The sequence below is a fragment of the Canis lupus genome, chromosome 22, assembly GCF_011100685.1.
Source record: "Canis lupus familiaris isolate Mischka breed German Shepherd chromosome 22, alternate assembly UU_Cfam_GSD_1.0, whole genome shotgun sequence".
In the NCBI taxonomy this organism is placed as follows: Eukaryota; Metazoa; Chordata; class Mammalia; order Carnivora; family Canidae; genus Canis; species Canis lupus.
In genome coordinates, this window is record NC_049243.1 from 60,688,133 (window position 1) to 60,701,396 (window position 13,264).

General features: G+C 58.2%; 1 protein-coding gene across 11 annotated transcripts in view; it reads left to right on the forward strand.

Annotated features, from left to right (window-relative positions):
* Positions 1–13,264, forward strand: part of MCF2L (MCF.2 cell line derived transforming sequence like) — a 129,737-nt gene that overhangs the window by 90,053 nt on the left and 26,420 nt on the right. For 10 of the 11 annotated variants that reach the window (XM_038570088.1, XM_038570091.1, XM_038570096.1 and 7 more), the window contains one exon: positions 4,860–4,950. In XM_038570088.1, coding sequence (XP_038426016.1) covers positions 4,860–4,950 — 91 coding nt within the window. Of the gene's footprint in view, positions 1–4,547; positions 4,601–4,859; positions 4,951–13,264 lie in introns of those variants that run through there. The other variant, XM_038570098.1, reaches the window with a different exon arrangement.

Below are 13,264 nucleotides of genomic sequence, written 5' to 3' on the forward strand. Positions count from 1 at the left end.
GGGCTCCTGGGGGTTCTTGCAACTGGCACCCTGCATGCCCCAAACCACACACAGGGCCAGTGTGGGGCACAAGCCGCTGGGGAAGCTGCCCTCCAGGAGGTGTCTCCCGAGAGCCCTGCAGCCCTGTGGAGGCCTCCAGAGGAGGTGGACAGGGTGTGGGGTGGAAGGGGTGCAGGGCGGGGGAGAGGGGTGCTGCCCGGGACCCTGCCTGGCCCTTCTGCTTCTGGGAAGCTGCGTCCCCCCAGTATCTAGGACCTGCAGAGGCAGCACCCTCCGGTGCCCTGGGACTTCTTCCCAACCGTCTCTCTCAGATGTCACCAGGGTGCACCCCGTCATTGTCTACCTGAGTGCTCACCTCCACCCCCTCCCGCCGACATGATGGCCACCACCCTGCAGGCTGCCCTGCCCAGACTCACTCCCCCCTGCATTCCCCACGTCCCCTGAGCTCCCCGCCCCCACACCCCCTCCCCATGCCCCCCTGTACCCCCTGCATCCCATGCCTTCCTGCCCTACACCCCCTGTGCCCCACATCCCCATCCCCCACCTGGCCCACCACCACATCCCTGGCCCCCCCCACTCCGCTCCACCACAGCATCACCTCGTTGTGAGCCTGGGGTCAGCTGATTCTCACGTGCCCACAACCCCCTCCTTAGTCTCAGTTGCCTGCAGGCCGTTCAGGCCTGAGGTCCAACACCCCCCTTTCCACCATGTCTGACCTCCTCTGGGCTCTTCTGGGACAGAGGCTCAGTCACAGGTGGCATCTCGGGTCACAGAAAGCCCTCAGGGCTTGTGTGCAGGACCAGCCTCATAGGGTGGCCCTGCACCAACAGCAGCAGTGGGGGGCTCGTGACCCCACCAAAGCATCCTGAGCCTGAATTTGCACTTTCAGCAGCTCTGGGAGCCCGGTGCATGCTGCAGTTTGAGATGCAGAATGCCTGTCCCTCCGTCCCTCTGCTATCCCTGGCACAGCCACTCCCTGCCCAGGCTTTATCGGCCCTGTAATCCTGACTTATGTTTGCACCTCCACCCACCCCCACTCTCTGACTAGCAAGCGATTGAGCAAGTGTAAACAGGTGAGTCCCCCACCTCCCTGTCGGGTCTGGGGTCTGTGGAACTCGATGCAGCTTGGCCAGGAACCAGACAGATGGGATGCAGCTGACAGCAGACCTGACGTCCGGGGACTGCCCAGCCCTTGCCTCCAAACGGTTCTCAGGCTGCTCCCTGCTCCTGCCCCGTGATGGGGAGGCTGCGCCCACACGACCGGGCTGTGTGCCTGGCCACCAAGGCCACCCAGGTGTCAGAGAGGGCACCAGTGAGTGGCTGAATCCCAGAAGCAGAGTTTCCGTGAGCTCTGTGCCTCTTTTGACGGTTGGGGCCGAAAGTGAGCTATTCAGCCTCACTCAGCTGCTGGGCAGCTGGCCAGGGCGGCCCCTCCAAGCCAGCGGACTTCGGGGCTGGAGGCAGATGTCTGTGTCTGCTGGGCCGTGTGTACTATGGGTGCTTCCGTGTGGCTGCCAGCTTCTGAATCATGCGCCCTGCGCCTCCCACTGCCACCACCCTCATCGCCACCAGCCCGAGGCCTGGAGTGCCGGGCTCCCTGGGGGGGGGGGGGGGTCCTCAGAGATGCGAGCATGAGCTGCCCTGTCCCCAGGCTGAGTAAGGTCAGAGACCCATGGGTGGGGGCCAGAAGCAGGATCCACTCTGAGTCCTTTCCCTCGGTGGGTGCAGCTAGGACCCTTCTCCGTGAGCTGGGGGTGTAGCTGGGGACCCTTGCGCTGCTGGCCCCAGCTGCTGGGCAGCACAGAGTGCAGGGCCTTGCTCTGTGGCACCAGTTGTGTGGGCACCAGAGAGGCTAGGAAGGTGTCCATGTCCTGAGGTCACTCTGCTGCATAAGTCTGTGCTCCTGTGGGCCAGCATCCAGGTGGGGCAGCAGGCGACACAGGTATGCAGGGGGCATCCCCTGGGCCCCAGGATGGGTCCCAGCATGTAGGCAGCCTTGCTGTCTGCTCCTGGGGTCTGTCTCCCTCAGCATGTCCTCCAACAGCCAGGAGTGGTGCAGGGACCCCCAAGAACCAGGGCTCCTGCCCAGGGTTGGGAGGGGTGGGACAGGGCTGCTCTAGGGCACAGTGTGGACCTAGCCCGGGAGGCAGTTTGGAGGTTCTCCCCGGCTGTGCTCATCTGCTGTGTTACTTTGGACAAGCAACTCAGCCTCTCTGAGCCTCCATTCCAGGACTCTGAGCTGGAGAGATGGTGGTCCCTACATCATGGGACCATGGTGAGGATTAAAAGAAGTACATCTGCCCTTGGCAGCCCAAAAGCACAGGAAATTCCCCTCCTAGAAAGAGGGTCCCAGCCTGGCCTGGGGGAGGAGCCCAATGACTGGGCATGTGCTGAGGAGCAGCAAGATGAACTCAAGTTAATGTCCAATTGCTTTGTGTGAACATACGACTTAAGCAGGCTCAGCATGCAGCCCACTGTGGGGCTAGAACTCAGGAGCCTGAGATCAAGACCTGAGACCAAGAGTTGGACACCCAACCTACAGAGCCACCTGGGCACCTCTTCCCCTTATATTTCATTTGTATTTTATTTATTTATTTTTTTAAATTTGAGCTTCTGGTAACTTGGGTTTCTCTGCTATATTCTCATCAATGCCTGTTTGTGATGCTGGTCTTCCGATTACAACTGTGACAGTATGGAAGGGACACGGGGAGTGGGACTGAGGCCCTGGGCCCGCCCTGGCCTGGACGGTTCCCCGGCCCTGCCCATGGCCTGCACTGACCCCCAAACGGGCATTTGCATAAACACGAACACTCGGTTGAGGGCATTGGGCCCAGCACGGGGCCCAGCATGGTGGGAACGGGTGTGTTTGGGCTGCAGGAGAGAACGTCCGGGGTTTGGAAGCTCCAACCAGGTGTGGCGTTCCAAGATCCAATGTGGGATAGCAAAGGGAACCTACCCATCACCCATTGCGGACCATGGAGAGTCCCCACCAGTATCAAAGCTCCATCCCAGGGAGAAAGTGAGACACAGAGTCAGGCCTCGCTCTCTGAAATGAGAAGAAGAGAGCAACAGTGAGAATCCTGTCTCCACACACTGATGGGTTTGCAGAAGTGACCATTGACCCTCCCAACAGCCCCAAGAGGGGAACACTATTTTGGCACCTGTTTTTGGAGGAAAGGAAATTGAGCTGACCCATGGTGCCTCAAGGAGTCACCCCAGAGTGCGCTCCCGTTGCCAGCCCCCATGGCAGTGCCCCTCCTAGAGAATGGGGTGGATTCTGGTGGTCTGGTGACACGCACAATGAAAACGAGTGTCTCTGGGCTCTCCGTTCCCTTCCACTGTGGGAAGGGTGAGAGCCCAGGTGAGTCATGGCTCAGGGCTTCCCAGGATGCGTGGACCCCTCCAAGGAGGGTGTGTGCTGGCCTGTTGGGAGGTCTCAGCCCCTGTGTCCACCTGCTGTGGACAGAGCTCACACAACCGCCTGAGATGCTGTTTCCTCCCGTCCCTGCCGTGGCCCCAGCTGAGCCCCTGGGACAGAACTAGGGCTGCCCCACATTGGCTAAGGGCTGACTCCACTTAGGCCAAGACCTGCGTGGGTCTCCCTGGAGGGAGCGTGTGCCTGCAGCGGCCGGGGCTCCCTGGACTCCCACATCTGGCCGAGGACAGGAGCTCAAGTGACAAACTGACCTTCCCTAAAAAAAGAGCTAAAGCAGCTCCGATGACAGGTTGGGTGGGGTGCCCCCCCACAGCTGTGAAATGCCATTGATCATGGCTTCTTGCTGTGTGTGCCCGAGGGGCTCTGTCGCCCAGCAGGAAGGCTACTCTGGCTGAAAGCGGACCTCGTCAGCGTGTTTACCTTACAGAACCGGATTACCATGGGCAGGTGGAGCCCCGCATCAGGTGTGGGCGAGCACGCAGAGCAGCAGCACCCGGCTCTGTGCACCACTGTCCGCCCCATTCAACCTGAGTGAGGACACGCGGACGGCCCCGCTGTGTGACGTAGAGCCGGCCCAGCACGCCCAGACCGGACCATTGCCTGCTCCATGTCATTCTGATTTTCACTTGAACCCAGAAGTGCCTTCCTCACATTTGCTCAGACTTGAAATTAGCAATTGGAGTCAGCACCTGGGCGTGCCCGCTCCCCTCCACGGGGATTGGCGGCGGCGCCGCTGCTGGCGCTGCGCGATTGGCGGGTCGCGGAGCTGCCCGAGGGCGAGGGCGGGACCGTCTCCACTGTGACTCCGCTCCGCGGGGCCGAGGCAGGCCGGGTGGGGTTGTGGTTCCACGGCCTCGGCGTTCTCTGCGGCGCCGCGTGCTGCTGATGCGAGGAGCCGTTTCTGGCCTCCCGTTTCCAACAGAGGCTTGTGAGCCTGCGGACACCTTGGGAGGTTCCCCCGACAGTGTGGCCACACCATCAAGAGCGATTTCATAACATGGACACACATAGGGACCTCAGATGCCAGGACTCATGTGACGTACGGGTCCTAAACTTGTTTGGAGGACTTAGCCGCCTGGTCAACCCAGAAGGGCAAGTGGTCGGCTCTTACGGTGGAATGGAGGTGCCTGAGCTCCGGGAGGGGGTCTCCTGGGTCTCTGCACGGTGAGAAGGCCGGCGTGGGGCTGGGGGTCTCCGCAGCATGCAGGATCTTTAGATAAGAACAAGTTCTGGAAATTGCCCGGACTCACAGAAATGCTGCAGTCGGCTCGGACGCTTCCTTGGCGTGGGTTTTACCATGCAGCGCGGAAGCGGCCCAAGGATTATAGGAGGCATCGTTCTAGCGTAAGGTCTTCTCAGAGCTCCCACGAAAGCCTGGGATCCTGCTGCACGCGCTAACTGCAGATCTCTCTCCTTGTTTCAGCTTACAAGATGCTGGCATTGGATTCATCCTGGTCATAGACCGAAGGCAGGACAAATGGACCTCCGTGAAGGCATCCATCCTGCGAATAGCAGTAAGTGTGGGTGCCCGGGCTCTGTGACGCCTGCCTCTGCTCGTCCCCTGTGCCAGGAGACAGCAGTGGGTCTGTCCCCCTGGCAGCTCGTGTTCTGAGGACCAAGGCTGCATGGTGCACTGGCCTCAGGGGCCAAGGTAGGGCCAGGGGCCGCGAGGGAGCCCACGCCTCCCTGGGCTGCTGAAGTCGCTGGAGCATGCGCGTCTGTGTGTGCATGGGCATGTGTGTGCATGTGCGTGTGTGTGTGTGTGTGTGTGTGCGAGTGTTCTGTTCTCAGATGCGTTCACTCTTAGTGGGCTTGTTAAGATTTAACAACAGTTCCCCCGACTGGGTCGTCTCTGACTGCTGAGTATGAGCAATGCTGAGGAGGGGTATGTGGTCCTTCTGACATGGGGCTCGAGCTCGCGTGTCAAGCAGAGTCTTCAGGCTACAAGTTTGAAATTGGGTTGAACAGCTTTTGCTAATTGACCCTCTCCTTTCCAGAAGGGCTGCTGACCCTCTAGTTTTCCAACTAACCCAGAGGCCTCGGCCCTCCTTGCCTCCTGCCGGCTCCAGGGACCCCTGAGGCCCCTTACCCGCACAGAGGGTGGCTGCCCTATGCTTCCTGCTGGGGCTGTTTTTAACCTGCAGCAATGATTCAAGAGGGAAGTCAAGTAAGCAGCCTCTGCCCTGCCACGAGCTCCCTGTGCAGCGCTTCACCCATGCTCCCTCCCGGCAGCCGGAGACTCATGGCAGGAGGGGGACCGGAGCAGGCATGGCTGGTCACTGGCTGGGACACCTCTGCTGCTCCCAAGCATTTCTTAAAAACTGAACCCTCGACAGAGTAAAATCCTCAAAACCTCTTCTTCTGGGTCGTGTGTGCAAACTATCTTTGGTTCCTGACCTCTGAGAGGCCAGTGGGCTGTGGTTGCAGGTGGAATGGAAAGACTACCCCCTTCCCTACGTGGCCTCGTTATCCTCCTAACAGTTAAAGGCTTGGCGTCTGCTCTTTTCTTACAACTGCATCGTTTGGGTGCAAACCTGTCCCTGTGGTTCCACCTTGTCCTTCTGAAAAAATGTCCCTGCAGCATCCAGTCCCTGCAGCCTGTCCCTCATCCCCGCCCCCACACATCTGTCCTATCCCTCGTTCCCGCCCCCCCACACATGTCCTGTCCCTCATCCCCACCCCCACACATGTGTCCTTCCCTCGTCCCCGCCCCCACACACATGTTCTGTCCCTCGTCCCCACATACATTTGATATTTCATCAGCAGTTAATAGCCAGTGTGTCCATTTCACTACTTCAAATTTTAAAATAAACATGCATGTGACGTCACATGGCAAGCTAAATCAAGAATTAAATTGTAAGAACCATATGGTCACATGCACGATAGACTTAAGACAACCATTTAAAATCAGGAAGTGAGGGATCCCTGGGTGGCGCAGCGGTTTGGCGCCTGCCTTTGGCCCAGGGCGCGATCCTGGAGACCCGGGATCGAATCCCACATCGGGCTCCCGGTGCATGGAGCCTGCTTCTCCCTCTGCCTGTGCCTCTACCTCTCTCTCTCTCTCTCTCTGTGACTATCATAAATAAATAAAAATAAAATAAAATAAAATCAGGAAGTGAGTCCTGGGTTGAATACCAAGACTTCCCAGTCAAGTATGTCGCTGTTTAAGAAGGTAATAGTGTTATAGTAACAACATTCTTCAAATTTAAATAATCTCTCCAGGTCTTCTACGTCTCTAGCTTGATCTAACTCATGCTCAGACGCATCATGATGTGGTGGACACAGGCGTCAGACCCTTTGCCGTAAGGGTCACAGGTGTCTCCTCTCTGCACACATGCCTCCCCCAGGAGGGCCCCTGCCCCAGCCCTGCAGATGGCCTCTGCTCCTTGCAGCCTTCCCCCTCCCCCTCCCACCTCCTGCTCTGGGAGGCACAGCCACTCCTGCTTACTCACCATGGGTTCCTCGAAGTTGGGTCAAGCTTATGGCAGGCACCCAGCCCCGGCCCTGGACAAAATAGGTTCACTGTGAATGTCTCTCAAGGCCATCAGCTGCTCCTGGTTAGAAACAGGAGAGTCCCCAAATACAAGATAGTTCTTCAAGAAACAGGTAAATTATTTTTAAGAACTGAGGTAGCCTGCGAGTGAGTGCAGCCTGTGGCTGAGCCGAGTGGCCCAGAGCAGACCTGCAGGAGCCAGGGATGCAGCGCTCTCCGCCTGCCAGGGGCAATCCCAGCTTCCTTTGTCACCGATGTTATAACCAGGTGGATTTCTAAAGCATGCTGGCTCACCCTTAAAATTTTGTTTTGTGAAAATCATAACTGAAAAGCTGGTGTTTGAGATTTAATATTTACACAAATTTGTACACAATAAAAATAGTTTTTATTTATTTTTTTTATTTTTTTGAATTTATTTATTTATTTATTTATGATAGTCACAGAGAGAGAGGCAGAGACACAGGCAGAGGGAGAAGCAGGCTCCATGCACCGGCAGCCCGATGTGGGACTCGATCCCGGGTCTCCAGGATCGTGCCCTGGGCCAAAGGCAGGCACTAAACTGCTGCGCCACCCAGGGATCCCCAAAATAGAAGTTTTTAAAATCTCTTTTTTCCTATAAGCCTTGAGGTTCCCCACGACTGGTTTGGAAACCCCAGAAGTTAATATTTTTTCAGCATACTTGTCAAAAATTCTCTTTAACTCCAATTCTTTGTATTATATGAATATACTGGTCACATGAATGCCCTAAAATCTGTGCATGCCTTTAGCATGTTTAAGAGTCTGGTACGTGCTGTGCTGTCCTGGGATTGGGGCGTTGGAGATATAAGCGGGGCATAAGCAGGAAGTGTCCAGCCAGGTGGGGTGCAGACAGCTGACAGACACTGGGATCGGGGTGTGATCAGAGCTGGCCAGCATGCAGGGATACGGAGGCAACGCCAGGCAGTCCTGCAGGGAGGCCAGGAGGCCGCAGGCCAGGCCCTGTCGTTGTGTGCATGTGCCATCTGGGAGCCGGCTGTGGGATGTGGCGGACGACACAGCTTTGTGGTGGGGATGGGAGATGGGAGACAGAGCTGGCAGGCTTGTCCCCGTGCAGGAGGGCAAGGTGGGGAGAGAGCTGACCCCCTGACACGGTCACCCGGGGCTGTGAAGCCAAACTTCCAGCTTCAGCTGGAGGGGATTTGGGGAAGCTACCACCTAGCTTCAGCAGACCAGCACCCTCTAAAGGGTTTCCACTCCTGCACAGGTACTCCCCGTGCACACCTCCCGCCCCCCCAGGACCTGGGCAGCAATACACTGCAGGTGGTGTGCCAGTTCTGTGTCTCTCCAGACGTGCATGGCTGTCCGAGCGAGCTGCGGTGCTTACATGACAAGCCATAGCAGGGGCAGGGTGCTGTGTGTAGCCGCCTGGTGTGCCAGCTCAGAAGCAGAGACTTCCTTGTTTTGAGGTGCTCTGCTTTCTGCTCGGATGCCTTCCGCTTGGCTTGGAACAGAAAAACAAGGAGCCAAAGTGCAGAGCCCCTAGAATCAGGTGTGCCGGGTATCCTGAGCCAGCTCTGAGGGTGTTGGGGACGATGGGCGTGCCCGCCTGTCACCGTCCTGGTCACAGCAAGTGGACAAAGCTGCAAACATGGAGACACGGTGCCGAGGACGCAGATGAAGGCATCTTCTGGAAAATACCTAAGTGTACCATTCTAGGGCTCTGTGTCCCAGCTTAGCCCAGCTGTGCATATGTGTGCACGTGCATGTGCATGTGAGCCGTTGAGGGTTTGTGGTAGTGCGTGTGTCTACTGTGAGCCAGCCTGATTTGAGCTCAGCGTGTCCCAGACCTGCTGCTGAGCAAGGGCCCAGGGGAAGGCGCTGTGAGTCTGTGTGCGGTAAGAATGTGGTTTTCACCTGTAAGGCCAGTGCCACTGTGAGTGCAGAAAATGTACAACACCAGGTGTCCAGGGGTGCAGGGTCTTTAGGTCATCCAGTTAGTATTGCACACGTGGCAAAATAACATTGCATCAAACAGCTCGTGCGTTCCTACTCTGTGCTACTTACTAGAGTCTGAGCATGAAGTGCTGAGCGCTGATGGAGGTGAGGACAGGAGCAGTGTGAGCACCAGGAGGGCTTCCCCATGGAGGTGAGGCTGGATGAGTGTCAGAGGGGGAGGGGGAGTTGTCTAGCAGAGAGAGGATGATGAGCAAACCCCTTGGGGTATGAGCAGAGGCAGGAGGCCTGGGGGTGCAGGGGGTGAGAGACAGGTTAGCAGGCGGTGGCATGTCCTGCTCCAGCCTCACCCAGGAGTTGGGAGCAGGGTGGGTTGTGCACAGCAGCCACTTGGGAGGTCCAGCCCTGACCAAGGCATGGCCAGCCTTCTCAGAACCAGTTTGCTTGGTGCCCAAGTACTTAGGCAGTTTAGAGGAAGTGGACACGCATGCTGAGCAGGCAGTAGCCAGAGGGGACAGGGCTGTGCATACACTCGCCCTATGTTGTGGTCACCATGCTGCAGGGAGAGAAGGGACCAGGTCGCTCACATGGGGCAAGGTGGCTGGAGGTTGTCAGCCCTGCACACCAGTTGGTAGGTCCCGGCACGCCAGCGGGTGGGGGTGCCAGTCCACACAGAGTGTTCCAGAAGGGAAGGTGGGCATCCCACAGCGCACCACCGAGAGTACTCTGTATCATGCCAGGCCTTCCTGCAAGTCACACCCTTCCTGTGGATTGTTCATTGAGGTGTCTGTTTCTTCCTTTTTTTTTTTTTTAAAGATTTTTATTTATTTATTCTTTATTTTTTTTTAATTTTTTTTTTTATTTATTTATGATAGTCACAGAGAGAGAGAGGCAGAGACATAGGCAGAGGGAGAAGCAGGCTCCATGCACCGGGAGCCCGACGTGGGATTCGATCCTGGGTGTCCAGGATCGCGCCCTGGGCCAAAGGCAGGCGCCAAACCGCCGAGCCACCCAGGGATCCCTATTTATTCTTTATTTTTAAGATTTTATTTATTTATTAATGAGAGACACACAGAGAAAGAGACAGAGACACAGGCAGAGGGAGAAACAGGCTCCAGGCAGGGAGCCCGACGTGGGACTCGATCCCAGGACTCCAGGATCACGCCCTGGGCTGGAGGCGGTGCTAAACCGCTGCGCCCCCCCGGGCTGCCTGAAGTCTGTTTCTTCCTGGTGTTTGTAACGGTCCCTGACACCTACTGAGGGGGTTGTTAGAGGCCGCGTCCTGAGCCCCTGCCTCTGGGCCTCATGGCCAGGGCTGCGGGAGGCCTGTGCTTTCCGCCGACCTGCAGAGTCACGCCCTCCTGCGGTCACACCCTGGGGTACTGAGTGCACAGCGTGTGCTGGATTTTTGGCCATCATCAGCCAGACTGAGCTGCTCCATCTTCTGGTTACCTGTGTGATGTCAGGCTGGAAACAGGTGACTCTGAGAACCTGGGGACAGTTTTCAAACAGCGGTCCCCAGGCCCTGGGTTCCGGAGGCTCCAGCATGTCCGGCAGTGTTGGTTGTATGTTTGGACACACACGGTCCTCTGGGATGTTTGTCCAGAAACCACGTCACTCCCCATCTCGAGATGACATTTCTGTGGCCTTTGCATTGTGCGCATTCCCATGGCGCAGGGTAAACAGGATCACTGGACATGGAGCCTGTTCCAGCCCCTCTGGGGTCGCCGAGGAGATTTGTAGCCCTCATCCCAAATCCTCCTTCCACTTACCTGTTTGTGAAATGACACTTTTGGAAGATGCAGGAAGGTAAAGGCTAGGAAAGACTGGAGTGGAGAGAAGGCCGGGCAGGAAGTGCCTCCCACCTCCAGCCGCTGGCAGCCCCGCTGCCCATGGACTTCATCTCAGTGGCATTTTGGGAGAACAGGGCTCAGCATCTTCTCCTAAGTCCAAACTCTCGTCCTCCCCACACACCTGCCACGAGGGGCACATGAGGGTGATAAAAACAGTTATGAAATTTAGAACCAATGACTCGCCTCTGGAGAGAGACTTTCCTAAGGAACTTTCCTTAAACAGAGGCGGCCAGCGTCACAAGATGCTGGTGACAGGTGACCCAGAACCTGCCCGCGGGGCTTCTGACCTTCAGCGCTCTTCCTCTGCATTCTTTCCTTTCCACTCAAAGGAGCCAAACTGCATGGGCGCCTCTGGCGGGAGTGGGGATGGGCGCCCTGCCTGGGGGGCTGCCCCAGTCACACCCCTTCGGGTGCCCAGGCCCAGCTGCCAGTGGCGAATGCAGCTGAATGGGGAGACTGTGGCCCCTGGGCACTACTGGTCAGAGCCCTGCTGCCCCTGCGGCCTTGGACATTTAGCTGGTGCCCATCCCCTGGGTTACAGGGCTGTGCAGACGTGTCGGGGACCCTGGGGAGGGCGTGAGCCTCCTCCCACCCAGAGGCCATGGACAGCCAGGTGTGAGCATCTTCCTGGGGGCTCTGGGGATGAAGGTGGCTGCAGGCAGGGGATCCTCCAATGGGATCTCGGGGTACAGGGCCAGAGACACAGCCCAGAGTCACCAGTAGGCGGGTGGTGGCTTCAAACTCCCAATGAGGCAGCGCAAGAACATCTGCAGGTGCAGCAGGCTCTGCAGGTGGCCGGGAGAGGAAGAGAATCCCCAAGGGAAGGTGAGGCATGCGCTGTGGCCCACGAGTGGGGGCGGGAGGTGGCCCCGCCAGGACGATCATCGGTCATCGGCAGCCTTGGGTCAGGTGCACATGCAGCGGAGACACAGGGATGGGAGCCACCTGCCTGAGGGCCCAGGCAGGCGCTGGGCAGGATAGGGCTGAGGTCAGGAGGCCACTGCAGGCTGGGCTCTGGACTCTGGCTCGTTTGCAGGGGGGGCGCATGGGGGAGTCTCTGGAAGTTTTGTGTAGGAGGTGTCCTGACACCACTAATACCTTACAAGGGTCACAGTGGCTCTTCTGTGGAGAACAGACTCAGGGCCAAGGTTGGCAGGGGTGGGGTGGGGAGCTCAGTTGGTGGAGAAGGACTGGGGGGCCCGGGGTCAGGATATGGAGGGGGAGTGCACATGCTGTGGGCCCAGGAGGAAGGGGCAGGCAGGAGGGCCCTGGGTGTGGGCCCAACACTGACTGGTCCCTGGCACTGGTGGGACACCCACCTGGGTCAGCCTGATGCCCACAGGTCCAGACCTCATTCAAGGCTGTTCTCCCTACTTTTCTCCTGTTCCAGGGACTTGCTCTCATGTGGAGATGAGAGGCCCTGGAGTCGCTCAGTGCAGGTCCAGCCTTGGGGGCTTGGGGTGAGGCCAGGGTCTCACCTGGGTGGCCCTGAGGCTGTGGGCCGGGGGGGGAGCTGTCACCGGGTCCCTGCTCTTGTGGCACCAGCTTCTCGATGGGACTCCGGGGCCCGAGGGCTGTGTCGGTGGGCTGTCTGGGGGCATCGCCTGCTTAGTGGCAGCACCCAGGCATTGACTGCTTCCTGGAAGTGAAGCAGCCAGAGCCACGGTTCCTGGAGACCTAGGCTCCTGAGGATGCCTGCTGGGACGGGGCTGGTCAGGGGGCACAGGCCAGGCTCCCTCCCCACCAGGGCAGCTCCCTTGCCAGCACCTCGCCCTGGGGCTCATGTCCACCAGTCCTGCGCAGGGCAGGGTGGGTGTGACAGTGCTCCCAGGGGCTGCAGCCTGGGCGTCCATCTCGGTGGACAGGGGAGCAGCTGAGACTCGTGGATCTATGAGCTGCAGAGAGCGCCGTGGACAGGCTGGCCCCCTGGCCTGCCCTGCGGCTCTGTCAGCCCAGGCTCTGCCTATCTTTGCTGTAGATCCCGTTTTACTGCGTGTGACCCGGTCATCCAGAAACCAACCTCCGTTCCTTCAGAATGTCTTTGTCGGGTAATGGGGTCTCCCTGGGAATCAGCGTCTGGAAGTGACCTGGTACCCAGGACAAGCTTTCACTAAATACCTGCCATGCCTCGTTGCTGAGGCTTTGTGCAAGTGCTGTGCGTGGCTGTGCATCAGGAGAGTGCGTGGGGAAGCCTCTTTCTTGTCCCTGCTTTACACATGGAGAAACAGAGGCAAGGGCAGGCCAGTGTCTTGCCTGAGGTCACACGCCTCATACGCAGAGCCGGGGGCCAACTATACTCGTGTAACTGTGTCTATAGGCATGTGCACTGGCATGTGAGCTCACTCACTTGTCCCTGTTTGAAGAATGCTTGTGTGTATCCACGTGGCTTTGTGTTTATTTGACCAGTGTCTGCTCCCTGGGGCTGTCCTGCATTGGTCCCCAGATGGGGCTGGAAACGACCGTCCCCGCCTCACAGTCTGGAGCTGGGGGTCCAAGGCACAGGTGCTGGCAGGCTGGTTCTGGGGCCGCGAGGGAGATGCTGTCCCTGCC